Raw genomic sequence first — 15,924 nt, forward strand, 5'->3', positions numbered from 1 at the left:
ATGCATAAACCAAGCAAATGATATATTCAGGCAAATAACACTTGTTCCATTATATTACAGATTATATTATACATGTATATGCATAAACCATAATGGAGAAACATATGCATGTCAAAACAGAAATCCTTTTCAAGGTTTAAGTGATGATAGCTCACGAATGTATGATATGTATAATACAGTGTCTGTGGAAAATGGAATAAACTACTGCAACAACTAAACGGAAATTAAAAACAGTTGTAATAGCGGATAATCAAAATAACGCAAACAAGGAAATGCAGGGATTAGTGTAATCAGATGATTAATTCTATACATACACATTACAGAAACTGCGTAAAAGGAGGTTTGCATATCACTGGATATTGAGCCAAAGTGAATCAGTTTCTTAAAAGTTAATCAGATTAGAAATAGCAGTACAACAACAGCTACAGATGAATATTACAGTGATTACATTGTTACTGGCCTTTAAAAAGTACTGCTTTAGTAATTTATGCCGAAAATATGCACCTTGCAGTTTGATTGTACGATTTTACCGTAATGATGCTGTCGGAGATCATAAAACGACTGAATAAAGTTTTTCATCAATGAAGCAGTGCTTGGATATGCCATCTGCTGTGTCTGTAAGGTGTTTCCCAAGGCATAGCACATTACTAGATCCTACACTACTGACAACATACACCACACAATGGAGTGAATCTGGCTTAATACGAAATTATCGATCTGCAACTAGCAGGATCCTGATGACACCTTCTGGTGGACGCATCAATCCTCCATTGTTTTGTAGCTCGAATAGAGTATATACAATGTAGATGTTGGTACTAGATACTTGATTTAGTGGTAATCAGCGACTGACGACCAATGTCACGTGACAGCACTTTAGTTAGCTTTCGCACAATGTAGCCAGTTATATAGACTATACTATTACCCACAGTGTAACCGAAGTTTGACATCTGAAATCATTGTGGGCTCCACAAACTGATCAACTTCTGGAGTAGCCTGTATGATGAGAATCTCGTTTTAAGCAGTAACAGTACCTGTCTTACCAGCATCTGATTCTGCACCAAATTTGCTGATAAGTTGCGAAAGGTAGCCTTAAACTGAGTAACAGTAGGATTATTATTCCAACCATCTAAACAAAATCATCAACTATAAAAATTACATAAAATCAACAAACATGAATGTCTTATTCACATAAAATATAATGCCCTTGAGATACAACGATACAGCTATGATCATGACTACAGCGGAAAACTGTAGCCATGATCCTGAAAATGAAATTGGTCAAAATGCTACCATACCCCTATGTAAAATGAAGATGTGGCAATTTGCACTGGAAGTCATTCACACACACACACCTTAGACATAACGCCTAATAAAAGTTTCTTTATCAAGCGTGCATCAAAAATGGATTGCAGCCATGGGATTATTTCAATAGAAATGACAAACAAACTGTAGAAATACTGCAAAGTAATAGCTTACTAACCATTGCCACAGATGCATTACTAGAGAGGTTCACATCAACATCTTCTGCTAACCTGCAGACATATTCATAAGCACTTGTTGTGGCAGCTGTCACTGTTTTTCATGCTTCTGAAAGGTTTCTGGTTTCTGACAGATGTCTAGATATATCTACTTAAAGTTTAACAACCTAGCAGCACTGGGCTTGACAATATTGTTTTGAATTCAATCATTCAAAAGTACCATTCAATTTTGAAAAATAAACCTTAAAATTTCTGGCAGTGTAAACCGTGTGGGCATAGCATCTGGTTTCAGTCGAACATTTTGACATGTTCTGTCAAAACATGGATCATTGACATGTTCGTTACAGACAAGTGCCCAAGGACCAGGGTTATTCACTCTTCTGCCGTTGCGATACCATTGTAAATAACAAGAGTTCTCAGTTACTTTGTTTGCACATCTAAAAATTAAAATGACACTAGTAGTTAGTTAGCGACAGTAGTAATAGCAATAGTATTACTACTCTTATCTCCTTACCGCTAGCTATATCCAGGTACAACAATAAATAATATTATGAACACTGCAAACGTTTTTTTCAAATATTTATTTAGAAATTTTTTGTAGTTCCTAAAAACTAACATAATAAAGATTTCAAATTTAAATAATTAAAAAACCTTCACGAGGAAAAAGTTCACTCACTAGCTTGTAAATTCATCTAATCGCAGACAACATAAAGTCAAGCTCGTACAGTCAGTAGTGGCACTGATGGACTCTCATTCACCCAGTGACTAGTGTAGCAGAACTAACTGGTTGCAGTACTAACTAGTAGTAGCACAACTAGTAGTAGAAGTGACTCACTTGTGAAATGTCATGCCCTTTCCTTTGAAAGTCCATTCCTGCGGTTTTTGCAGTTCATGGAATAGCAATAGCACTGTGCGCCTACACCCTTCTGTCTCTTACATGAATTGTTAGTAGTAATCTCAGTAGTCTGTCCCTTCGGTTTAGCGGTGTATTCGTGATCTTCCATAGCTGTGAAATCGGAAACTAGGTTTCTTTCTCACATTGAACACAATGAAATTTACTCATACGCTAACTCAACATGGCGCTGGCCAGATTTCCGTACTTGCGAATGACCTTTGCCATTCCAGGGGTTTTTAGTTCAATGGAAGATCTTGAGTAGAACATCGAAGAGTATAGACAATCATGTAAACATCATTTGTAAAACCTCACTTCCAGTGGCGGCGTACGTTCGGAAAATTTGCATACACTTGCATTGAGCTGAATTTTTGACTTTCTGACACTTAGAACCAGTGCTAAAAAATAAGTATTGGCTGTAGGACTTTTATATTAGTCTAAACTAACAAAGAAGTTTAAATTCTAATAATAATTAAACAATTAATTATTCAAAAAATAGATTTTACTAGTGATTTGATATATAATTTTGAAGCTTTTTTAAACATTTAGGAAAGGAAAACTTCTAATATATGGGAATCACCAATAAATTAAAGAATGGAGAAGTAAAATTGTTGTGGTGAAGTAACCCTAGCTACTTTTTGAAGTGGGTTATTGGAAAGTGAAAGCTAGTGTCTCAGTAATATGTTATCAATTGGAGCCGTGGCATTTTCGCCGCCACGGCTAACCAGCTATGACGTCATTGTCTAAACTCTAAAGGTGCTGCCACACGTAACGAATTATTTGTTCAATCGGATTGAATTCAGATTATTCGGCCGAATATTACAGAGCTATCTGAGCTGTGCATGCACACCGAATTCGTCGATGAAGCGCTTTTAATTGGTTAAACGAGTTATTTGCGAGCACGATTCCAGCAGCTTTTGCAATTAGTATAGTCCAAGACGCATATGACGACACAATAAAAGTACGAGTGCAATTCAACATAGTACGTACGATGCAACTGCTTAGATTGTACTATTGTTGGTTAGTGAGCACGATTCTGACAGCTTTCAAAATTTGCGTCTTCCTCGTATCTATTATCTTGAAACTAAAAAGGAAGGTCGACAGCACTGTTTAGTATGATGAGTGAATATTATTTCATAGCAGATCCAAACTACCCTACAGAATGAATTTATTCGCGGAGTTAAGTTTCGTGCAAGTTGCCTTTTTCATGCATATTCGCGGATTAATTTATTCGAGGGTGAACACAGTCACTCTCTATTAAGAGTTAACTCTATTGCGGCTAGCAATAGAGTTAACCCTTAATAGGTTCAGAGGTTTTCACAAATATTCATCGATTTTGAGGCCTTTGATGAACCAACAACTTGTGGTAAGTAATGAGTTTTTTTATCATAACCAAAACCATTTGCTAAGTTAAAAATTGAATTTTACTTTGGTTCTGCGTAAAACGAAAATTTATTTTTTCGATCCCTACCGCTTTGTTATTTGTTTTAGTGTGAGAGAGAGATTTTTCATCATACACGGAGGCACAATGACTGCAAGGGTGGTAGATGTCATTCCTAGAAGATCACCAATCAATCAGGGAGGTCTTGAAATTGAGGTAGAAGTGACCGCAGCTGCTAACGAGGAAAATATATCTGTTTTAAAGAAGGAACAAAAACGCCTTTACGAGCAGAAATTTTTGGCCAACCGGCAGAACTTTGCAATAGTATGCCACCAGGAGAGTTCTTATGGTAACTCCCTTACCAGCCATGCAGTAGCGAGAGAATCGCCTTTAACATCTAGCCAAGACAGTGTCATCTATATAGAGCTGCTATTACAAAAAGCTAGTCAGAGAGCACTATTACACGCTAGTATTTACTTATCAAGAGTATCAGTTTAATTTTATTGCCAGACAGCCGCCATATGGGCTAAACTGTTTTTATTTACTCTATTCATCATTTGTAAAATTTTATTTGTATTTGAAATATTTTATTTGTACACTCATGTTTGGAATAAGTTATACTATATCTATACATGAAAAAGAATATATAATATAATCATGTTTGCTTCAACGATATCAAGGAGTTGTTGTTGATGAAGAGATCTAGGTTGACTGGTTGCTTCTCTGCCAATATTCCTGCCGTGGTGAATATTACTACTTGTCTCTAGTTTTCGTAATCGGAACAGGTTCTGTTTCATTCTCAATCTGCAGTAAACACAAAAAAGAAAAAATATTAGTAAGTGTAAAGGAAGTACAAAAACAATAGCTGAAGTATTTAATGAAAGCGATCGGTTTTTAAACAAAAGAATTAACTAACACAGTTAATTATGGAAAAATGTATCTGCACCGCAAATCAAATACATACCATAATGTCCAGATCATAATCATTATCATCCTCAACTCAGGTATTAGAGGTTGATGGAGTTGATTTCAATGTAAAAAAACGAGAGATTTTTGCGATGACGAAGCCATGCCGAATAACTTGTGAAAACCTTGAATAATTTTGTAAAGAAGTTTGATGCATTGGCAATGAGATTAACTCGACGCCCCGGCGATGATTTTAAAAAAGGTTTTGGAACTCGGCTACGTTTAGTACTTCTGCCTAGCGGCTATTTTTGCGATGACGCCATTCTGCATATCTTGTGACAACCTTGAACGATTTTGTAGAGAAATGTGCTGCATTGGCAATGGGGTTATCTCGAAGCCCCGGCAATGATTTTAAAAAGGTTTTGGAACTTGTCTATGTTTAGTATTTATGCCTAGCAACTAGTTTTTAATTTGAGGTAGTAGTTATTCTCCCTTGTGATTACAAATAGAGCTAATTATTCGCGGAATTTAATAATTCGCGGAATTCACTGTTCGCTAAATCGCAAATTGTTATATCCATCGAATATTTTCATCCTGTAGGGTATGAGGAGAGCTGCATATACTCGTATATGTACTCATCTGCAAAGCTGCATAGTTTTGAGAAACTTCCGATATTGTGCATTGCAAATTTTTTCTTGTATTAAAACAAAAATTCGCTGAAATTTCATTTTGTGTTTTACAAATTCTCCCGTTGATTTGGTCACAAATAAAAGTTTGACTGTAATATCCTTCGACTCTCCATATCACTGTCAATGCCACGTGACGATTTTATGAAGATGTTTGTTCGGTGCTTGCAGGAGGTACTCTTGTCTGTTGTGAAACTTGTCCAGCTGCATTTCACATGGAGTGTCTGACAGCGAATGAGAAGCCGTGTAGTGAGGGAGCTTGGTACTGTACCGACTGCAGGCATGACGTTCATCCTCGCTATGGTGACATTGTTTGGGTGAAGCTGGGTGGCTTCAGGTAACATAATGTTATTTCACTTTCAGCAATAACCTCAACATAAGCTGTGCGCGAGGTAGTTAATTTTTGCTGTATACCAATACTACATTATACCGCATGCCATGGTGTACATAAGAGAGACATCAAGCAATATGCTATATCATATTGCACACTCAGCAATGCATGAGAACAGGAATGGAATATCTGTCAAACCAGCTGTCAAACCAGCTGTCAAACCATGTCACATGTCAAACCATGTCACAAATCACTTCGCTAATTGGCTAACTTGTATTCAATTGTGGAAAATTGTTTTCGTTTTTCTCTTGCATAAATCGTTCGGCCAGTTTCTGTCACTGGGAGCTTTACTTATCTTTTTGTGAAATATCGAATCTTTTCAACCTTTTCTAATTTTAATCACAATTTTTATGATTGTTTTCACCAAAGCCTTATATCTTGTTGAAATATTTTAGTTTATAATAGTGTGGCGCTAATCATTTTGAACTATTGTTGAAGTCAATGTAAATGTCATGCTGTGTCGTGGCAAGTCAAATCAAAAATTGATCAAATCCTCTCATTTTATTTTGAGTTTCTGCTGCAATTACTAATGTTGTAATTTGTATTTTGTATCTTTATCTACTTCTCTACAAGATATATATACCTGTGACGATCGTTTCAGGTACGGGAATGATATCCACATCGGATGAAAATTTTGCTAATGGCTTGAACTCACTGGCCTCTCCGTTAGCTCAGGCTTATTGCATCGCTCTGCCATAATTACTAAAAGCTTAGTCTTTAATACAGACTTTGTGATCTTGTTGTGATGCTGTATTCTAGGTGGTGGCCAAGTGAAGTATGCCATCCTGAGCATGTACCTCTGAACATCCAGCAGAAGTCACACGAGGTTGGAGAATTCGCAGTTCACTTTCTTGGCTCTAATGACTATAACTGGATGCATCGAGGTCGGGTCTTTCCCTACCAGGAGGGTGACAAAGGCAGCAAAGAGTCCAACACTAAAAATCTCAATAAAAAATACAAGCTCGGTGCGTCTCCTCGCGTCTCCTCGCTTGTTATTGGCTTCTTTTTCTTATACACTTTTGCAGTTGGTTTCCAGAAATCTTTAGCGAGTTTATTAGCTAACGCAGATCACCTGGCTCACCTTTCAGATGTCTAGTGGTATATCCTGTCATTGTACTGCAGTGGAGTGTAAGCTCACCTTTCAGATGTCTAGTGGTATATCCTGTCATTGTACTACAGTGGAGTGTAGGCTCACCTTTCAGATGTCTAGTGGTATATCCTGTCATTGTACTGCAGTGGAGTGTAGGCTCACCTTTCAGATGTCTAGTGGTATATCCTGTCATTGTACTGCAGTGGAGTGTAGGCTCACTTTTCAGATGTCTAGTGGTATATCCTGTCATTGTACTACAGTGGAGTGTAGGCTCACCTTTCAGATGTCTAGTGGTATATCCTGTCATTGTACTGCAGTGGAGTGTAGGCTCACTTTTCAGATGTCTAGTGGTATATCCTGTCATTGTACTGCAGTGGAGTGTAGGCTCACTTTTCAGATGTCTAGTGGTATATCCTGTCATTGTACTACAGTGGAGTGTAGGCTCACCTTTCAGATGTCTAGTGGTATATCCTGTCATTGTACTACAGTGGAGTGTAGGCTCACCTTTCAGATGTCTAGTGGTATACCCTGTCATTGTACTGCAGTGGAGTGTAGGCTCACTTTTCAGATGTCTAGTGGTATATCCTGTCATTGTACTGCAGTGGAGTGTAGGCTCACTTTTCAGATGTCTAGTGGTATATCCTGTCATTGTACTACAGTGGAGTGTAGGCTCACCTTTCAGATGTCTAGTGGTATATCCTGTCATTGTACTACAGTGGAGTGTAGGCTCACCTTTCAGATGTCTAGTGGTATACCCTGTCATTGTACTGCAGTGGAGTGTAGGCTCACTTTTCAGATGTCTAGTGGTATATCCTGTCATTGTACTGCAGTGGAGTGTTGGCAAAGAATAGGTCTTTCACCTAATGATGCTTAAATAAACACAAAATATTAATCTTTATACCAGCCTGATACAACTCAGTGTTAGCCAATTATTCAAGGCTGTATCAGTAGTATGCATGCGCACAGTACATGCGTTGTTTTCCATGGAAATGCATTTAAACATGCACATGTGTTTTGGAACTTTTGGTCACGCTCACGAACAATGAAGCAACAGTTCTTTTCCCAAATCAATATGTTAAATGTTTTCATATAAAGGTCTGATTCCAGCTTGAGAAGCACTTGTTCAAACTGTCTCCCAACAAACGTTCAGCTGCGCTGATTCAAATGTAACAAAATCTTTATAATCTATATAATTATATAAATCTTGGTGTTTGTCTCCGTTTGTCCAATTATACCGATAAGGTTTTAGGAATAAACAATCCCGGGCGCATGGGTTCGAAATCACAACCTCAAGTTCTACAGACAGATCTGCCTATCCAATACACTACGTGTCAAACTGGCTATACTATAGAATAAATTGTGCACATAGTTATTACACCTGCTTATCATTCATGGCTTAATGCTTGGCACTTAGCTGTCCGTTCATATACTTATAATTTAAGCAGCTGCATATCAACTCCTAATATAAATGAATGAAAATGAAAAAATATTAACTGTAATGATTTGTAAGTAAATATAATATGTGCAGGTTCAAAAAGTGTTTATCGTATTTATGATGGAAGAAGCCACAAATATTGTCCCGTAGTCACATTTGTTGATTGAACTATTTTAATCCACATCAATTGCTATACTTACAAATAAGAGACTTTGTCCTCAAATGTTGGAATTGTGCTATCTTGATAAATTGCTTTCACTGAGTAATGTGTTCCAGTTATAAACTGGAAGTCACGTTATAAACTGCATATATTAAAAGTTAATTAGAAGTTTAGTTACATTCACAACATGTTTGTTCAATCGCTTGCACTGTCATGAGATTATCTGATGCGTAACATTTCAATTACCGTACTTTTCGGACTATTAACTGCACTCTTATATAAGCCGCATCTGCTTTATTTTCAAAAAATGATAATAAAACAATACATAGGCCGCAGAACTCAGGACGGTGATTTTTAACACGGCAGCAACTTTGCTTGTTAAAACGAAAGTGCCGTTAGGCACTGTTTCGTATTAGCCGACGCTTTTTAACCCAGTGCCTAACGGAACAGTACAGTTAGGCATTGTTTCGTATTTTCTTTCACCGCTAGAGGCGCACTAACTGGAGATTTTGGTTGATTCGCCCTAGCGGTGAAAGAAAAACCACAGAATAGCCGCACCCTTATATAAGCCGCACCCTTATATAAGCCGCATGGCTCAAAACATCAGAAAAAAGTAGCGGCTTATAGTCCGAAAAGTATGGTAGTCTCGTCTTTTCTACAAGCCAGTAAAGCATCATAGAGGTAAATTATTGCATGAAACTCGAGGCCTAGTGCATGACATCCCATTTATGTTTGTTCCACTGTAGCTTTGGAGCAGGCGTCAGAGGGCTACACACAGCTGGCATTAATTCGAAAAAACAAAGACCAAATCATAGCAAAAATCTGTGATAGCAAACCTAGGAGGTACAAGTACCTGAAGGTAAGGCTCGCTACCTGCTGTCTGTTGTACCAGCTCTGGTACTCAACAATTATGTAATAGACTCCAGCTGTTAGTTTGCCTGTAGATTTGCACCATGTATTTCCTTTGTGCTTCTTACTGTGGAATTTTGTTAACAGACGCAATCATTTTCCGGTTTTCTAGTCTATGTAGCATTGTAAGAGTTAGTGCTTGCAGTGTTCTGAACAGGTGAGTAATTGTTTTGTAAACCTTGAGTATCATATTGATTGACTGTTGTAGACAAACCTGCCCATCCCTCCAGTCAAGATGAACCGAGTTGATAAGGAAGAAATTCCAGTGTGCGAATGTAACCCAGCTATGGATAGTCCTTGTGGAGAAAATCATGTAAGTTCTAATGATCGTAATTGGTCCTTGCTGGAAATGTGGTGTCCAATCAGTAAGTTTAATGGCTAATTCGGCAGTACCATGATACTCTCACTGGTCAGGGATAAATGATAGATTGTACTAGATTGACTCTTCGTCTGCTTCTAACAGGAGTCTGTCTGTGAGTACTGTCTGTACTCTGCTATTGTGCCTTCATAGTTGTTGATCAATACTTGAGGGTGTCACCCAACCCTTTATACCGTTCCTTTATTGTGCCTCCAGATGAAGTTTAATATCCTTCGCAAATGTAGTTTAAAAATCGTCAGCAAGTTTGCATTTATTTGTTGAAAAAAGGTTAGTGAAATTTCTGGTTGTTATATTTAATTTAAAAAAATGTCACCTTGTTGTTGCATTACGAGTGACAATCTGCTGATCCCTCCATATTCTCATGTTTGTCTGTTTTATTACTATAAGTAGTAAGTATCAGGCAGGCAAATGGTTAGACCTTTCTAATATGAACTACACTAGATAGCCTCAGAGTTGCCGAATAGTAGATTTCATATTGTGGCAGGCAATGAGGGCTTCAAGGGTATTAAGTAATAGCAACTAGGCACAAGTCCTATTTTAGGAAAATCAGTGAGAGATTTCTCTCTTACAAGATAGGCTTGTATAGATGTTGTTTATTCATTCTTAAAGGTTGACTTGCAACAAAATTCACATTACAGTTATTTGGTATCAAAAGGTTCACCAAATTTTACTCTGTTGTGTTGTTGGTGCCAACTGCCAAATATGTGGAAATGTGATTACAAGCTCTTAAAAGCTCAAAAACGAAAAGCCGCCGTAGATTGTAATCTATTTATTTCTCTGACGTAGTCATGACAGTTTGGTTATTGTCTTGTCACGTGATGTTCTCACGTGAATTGAAATGCCAATAAAAAGTTCAATATAAAACTTCTTGTAGCACAAGTTTATGATAAATACTTGGGTTTTACCGAAGACCCCGTATCAAATATAGATGCTCGCTACTTTACAGTTTTGTTTCGGCTTGATCTAATCGTCAAGTCATAATCTGATCATGTGACCCAATACTTCACAAATAATTTTTGCAGCATTTTTCTATTATCACAGGTGACCAACAGGCTCGTCTTGATTATCAGACAATGATATGTATTCCTTCGAGGTAAGGTTAAAAAATTAAATGAATTTTTACGGTAAGTTATAAGATATCAGTGCTAAAAGTGACAGCATTACAATGACAATAAAATAGACACGTAAGAACAATAGACATGGTTTTATTGAATGCGTGAAGTATATTTGTGAAAATATTTCGACGAATAAGGTTGCATGAAAGTGTAAACAGAAACCATCTCCCACAACTACGTCACATTGCAGCCGTTTTGGAAAGAGAATCCAAACTACGGCGGTCTTGTGTGGCTGCGATTAACTGTTCGTTTTTGAGCTTTTATGGGCTTGTAATCATATTCCCACATATTTTGCACCTACAACACAACAGAATAAGACATGGTGAATCTTTTGATATCAAATAACTGTAATGTGAATTTTGTTGCAAGTCAACCTTTAAAAATACCTCTATCACTTTTTTTGACCAAATAGCCTTAGTAACTAATTAGCTTATAGGAGGATGTTGATGGTTACACACATTGAAACTAGACCTGCACGATTTGTCTCCCCATGCCAATTCGGTTATCGACCTAAACTTCAATCGAACACCGTTTATAACCGACACACATGAGGACTCACCACGGTGTCAAACGGTGTCACAATTGGTTGTGGTTAACCTGACACCGAGACAACATGAACATCCTCATTTCATGAACCTTAACTTCAGATTTTTGTAATGAAATTTAACTCTTTCACTGCCAACCATGTACAATTTCAAGTATCTACCCAGTGCCAGCCATTTTACCGAAAGCTGCCGACATTGCTTCATGATATGTATACAGAATTTTTTTTCAATCTTTATCTAGAACATGTTTGTTAGGGTACATATTTTATTTTGACAACATTTTAACCAACATTGCTATTCAAAAATTCAATGGATCTATACTTTGTGCGATGATAAAGCTATGTGAAGCTACGATCAATGCGAAGCTAAAACGGTTCTCCACAATGTTCCTTACTTTTACAAAACTATTACTTTCACCACTATCAGAGACAATGCTGCTACTATAATTATCAGTATGACCACGAAAATCTGAATTGGCTATAATGTGATCAACATAACTAATTACCTGTTTTCTGACTCGCACGCGGTACACAAAAATGAACTCACACAAAAAAATGTTCGTTTTAGGTTAGAAAGTTTAAAATTGCTTCGTTGTTTTAGGCTGATTCTTTTAGAGAAGTTTTCGGACAACACTGTCATCTTCGTACAAGTCTTAAAGACCTTGGGTTATGTTGTCAACGAATAATAAAAACAGGTTACTACGTATTGCTGGGAAAGTCGCAATAATGCATCTATGGCAGTGGACCCTAGAAAACGCATAAAAGCGTTTATGGCAGCGGGAGGGATAAATAGCTTTCGAGAATGGATGTGATATCTACGCATTTGTAAAGTAAAGATTAAAAAACCTTTCGAGAGAAAGTAGTGTCAATTTCCATGGAAGATTCCGTGTAACTGCCCAAGCACGCAGACACAGTTTTTATGATATGGAAACCGAAACCGCACCTCAAACTCATACCGGTTAACCGGTGTTTTCGGTTTTGTTCGATGTCAGAAAATTGATCATTCGGCTCGATTAAATATAAACTAACCGCAACCACCGAATCAAACCGAAACATCGTGCAGGTCTAATTGAAACAGCTTAGATCAATCACCTGAATGTGAGAGCATTTTAGCCAATGGAAAACCATCACTTTTCAAAACCACAAAACTGCAAGAGCGTATTATTCCAACAGAGGTTGAGAGTGCGAATGCTGAACAAGATTATGCTGTTGCAATGAAGACTAGTTTCACCCCAGTACTCTCTATACTGTAAAATGTGTAAGTCTATGTGTGTATTGGCTGCAGATCTGCTTGAACAGAATGCTCTACTATGAATGTCATCCTGCTAGCTGTCCCTGTGGTGATAAGTGCCAGAATCAAAGGTTTCAACGTCGCCGCTACCCTAAGCAGGAGCCATTCAGAACAGGAGATGAGAGAGGCTGGGGGCTGAAGGCCAAAACAGACATTAAAAGGGTTTGTCTACACCTCATGACTTGCTTTCAAGTAGATTGGTTTTTGCACAGTGGCACTGATTTGGCTCGGGACGGTTTCACATGCACCAATTGATTTACTAAAATTAGCTAATGAGGTCCCCAGTGATACTAGCAACAAAAAACCCAAGGTTGTTTATCTGTCTTTTAATATACTTTTTAAGTAGCATCTATTTGTCTTAGCAAACCTCCAAAACTATATTAGAAATTCTTGCTCCTAATAACAGTTTATGTTCACAAGTACTTCTTGTTCAGATTCATCGTCCTTGTGCATTCATTGAATATAAATATATGATAACGTTGTTGATAACAAATCATTTGATAGTTCCACACGTATAGCGGTGAATATAGTTCGATATTATAGCAAGGTTTATTTTATGTTTATATAAAGTCTATTTTGTTTCCTGCAGGGTGAGTTTGTCAATGAATACGTTGGAGAACTCATCACAGAGGAGGAGTGCAAACGCAGAATTCAAAAATACCACGAGGAAAATCTTACAACATTTTATATGCTGACGTTGGATAGCAACAGGTAATTATTTGTTACCTGGAATGGTCACAGATAATCATTCGGTCTGAGTGACAAACAGAAACCAATAAATACTCAGCGTTGACAAGCTCTTGCAACCGGTACTTCTACTGAAGTATTTAATGATGCTTGTTACTGAATTTGAGAGCTTTGCAAAGCATGTACTTGGTTACTCAAACCATTGTCACTCTGTAATTCAACTTTATTCGACTGAGAACCAACACACATTTGACTGAGAACCAACACACATTTGACTGAGAACCAACACACATTTGACTGAGAACCAACACACATTTGACTGAGAACTAACACACATTTGACTGAAAACCAACACGCATTTGACTGAGAACCAACACGCATTTGACTGAGAACTAACACGCATTTGACTGAGAACCAACACACATTTGACTGAGAACCAACACACATTTGACTGAGAACCAACACACATTTGACTGAGAACCAACACACATTTGACTGAGAACCAACACGCATTTGACTGAGAACTAACACACATTTGACTGAGAACCAACACGCATTTGACTGAGAACCAACACGCATTTGACTGAGAACCAACACGCATTTGACTGAGAACCAACACACATTTGACTGAGAACCAACACACATTTGACTGAGAACCAACACACATTTGACTGAGAACTAACACACATTTGACTGAGAACCAACACGCATTTGACTGGGAACCAACACACATTGGACTGAGAACCAACACGCATTTGACTGAGAACCAACACACATTTGACTGAGAACCAACACGCATTTGACTGGGAACCAACACACATTGGACTGAGAACCAACACACATTTGACTGAGAAACAACACGCGTTTGTTTTTAAAGACTAACCAAACACTGACTAACGTACAAGTTTCAAGGGGTGGGCCATAAAGGCTGGGAAAAGCAACAGTATCAGCATACCATGCAGGAATGATTAGCTGTCACCTTGTGACCCTAAATGGCTCAGTTGATATACACAACAGGCGTCAGTGCTGCCAGTTATTCATGCCATATTCCACTGTTTTGTAGAGTAATAGATGCCGGACCCAAGGGGAATCTTGCTAGATTTGCCAATCACAGTTGTGATCCGAATATGAAAACACAGAAGTGGTACGTGAATGGAAACTGGAGAGTCGGTTTGTTTGCTCTTAAGGATATCCCTTCAGGTTCGTGGGCTCTGGTTGATATAGATGGACTGTATTTTTATACTGCAATATGTTTGCTTGCATAGTCGTGGTAATCAGCATGTGTCACAAAATGAAAGCTAAAATACCTTTCTTGTTATATAGGTTTTTTGTGAATGTTTTTCATTCATTATTTTGTTTTAATACTTTGTCCTATCAAGTGGAGTGAAAACCTTTGTTAACGATCAATCGCTTAGCTTTATGTGTACACTACTTCTACTTCTACTATCCTGCGCTGCTCGGGTAATAAAAAGGTCTTTGGGCAGAAATTTTATTTGTATTTAACATATAACACCATTTACTATTCTAAATTTCAAACTACATATCATGGGAAAAATGTTTTGTGTAGTTGAAATAAATTAAGAGAGAAAATAAAAACACCTGTAAAGGTTTTCAAACTTTGTCAAACAACTTTTAAACTTCATATCAAGAGGAAAATGTTTCGTGCAAATAAATTTTACAAAATAAAACGATTATAAGGTTTAGATGTAAATGGGAAATAATTAGCAAGTAATAGCTAAATTAAGTTGGTTGTGCTACGATTACAATAAAAGATTATTTGGTAATGACACAATTGATACGAACTGGGAAAACACAATCAAATCCTGAATATGTTGAATTAAAAATAACAATTTTTGCATAGAAGTGTGAGTGTATACGAAAGGTTACTGCTCCACCAGAAGCTATCCATCAAAACTTTGAATACGACGATACTGGTGCCTCTCGATACTGTTACAAATGTAAAAATGAGATAGCGTACTGTCTTTGTCTGACTGAACAAAGAGAGAATGTCGAGGCTCTTCCCACGGAGATAATACAATTGTCAGCGTGAAAAGCAACGCGTTTCATAGAGGTAATAGAATTCATAGTTTCAAATAATACGTCATTTAGCGTGTGCTTATGCTATACGGTATATGATAACAACTTTGATTAATACGCCTTAGATAGCTCAGTGGTAGAGCGCGTGGATGTAAAACTTGTGGGTGCAATTTCCATGAGTTCAAATCTAGCAGAATGGGAAATTTTAATTCCAAGATTTTAATAGCTACAGCTGGACATACACACAAACTTTGAGAAACACACATACATATATATATACATTGTATATATATATATATACATTGTATATACAGTGAGACTCGGATAACTCGCCCTCGGATATCTCGAACACATGGTTAACTCGAACGGATTTGTTTGGTCCGTTCTCACGCAATGATAAATTGCTTTAGATAACTCGACCTCAACTTCGTTAACTCGAACCTTTTTTTGCCCAACGGCTACCGAGACGGTTGTTATCGCTTTAGAATATATTCTAAAGGCTTCTATATTCTATATGGCTTTATTCCAAGCCATAGAGATAAA

At 37.4% G+C, this 15,924-nt stretch overlaps 1 protein-coding gene across 2 annotated transcripts in view; it reads left to right on the forward strand.

The window, feature by feature from the left end:
• Positions 1-15,924, forward strand: part of LOC137385698 (histone-lysine N-methyltransferase NSD2-like) — a 43,002-nt gene that overhangs the window by 21,228 nt on the left and 5,850 nt on the right. For both annotated transcript variants that reach the window (XM_068072226.1, XM_068072227.1), the window contains 7 exons: positions 5,515-5,680; positions 6,494-6,699; positions 9,166-9,278; positions 9,537-9,641; positions 12,652-12,819; positions 13,247-13,368; positions 14,408-14,544. In XM_068072226.1, coding sequence (XP_067928327.1) covers positions 5,515-5,680; positions 6,494-6,699; positions 9,166-9,278; positions 9,537-9,641; positions 12,652-12,819; positions 13,247-13,368; positions 14,408-14,544 — 1,017 coding nt within the window. The remainder of the gene's footprint in view (positions 1-5,514; positions 5,681-6,493; positions 6,700-9,165; positions 9,279-9,536; positions 9,642-12,651; positions 12,820-13,246; positions 13,369-14,407; positions 14,545-15,924) is intronic.

Source organism: Watersipora subatra, chromosome 1 (genome assembly GCF_963576615.1).
Source record: "Watersipora subatra chromosome 1, tzWatSuba1.1, whole genome shotgun sequence".
Classification (NCBI taxonomy): Eukaryota; Metazoa; Bryozoa; class Gymnolaemata; order Cheilostomatida; family Watersiporidae; genus Watersipora; species Watersipora subatra.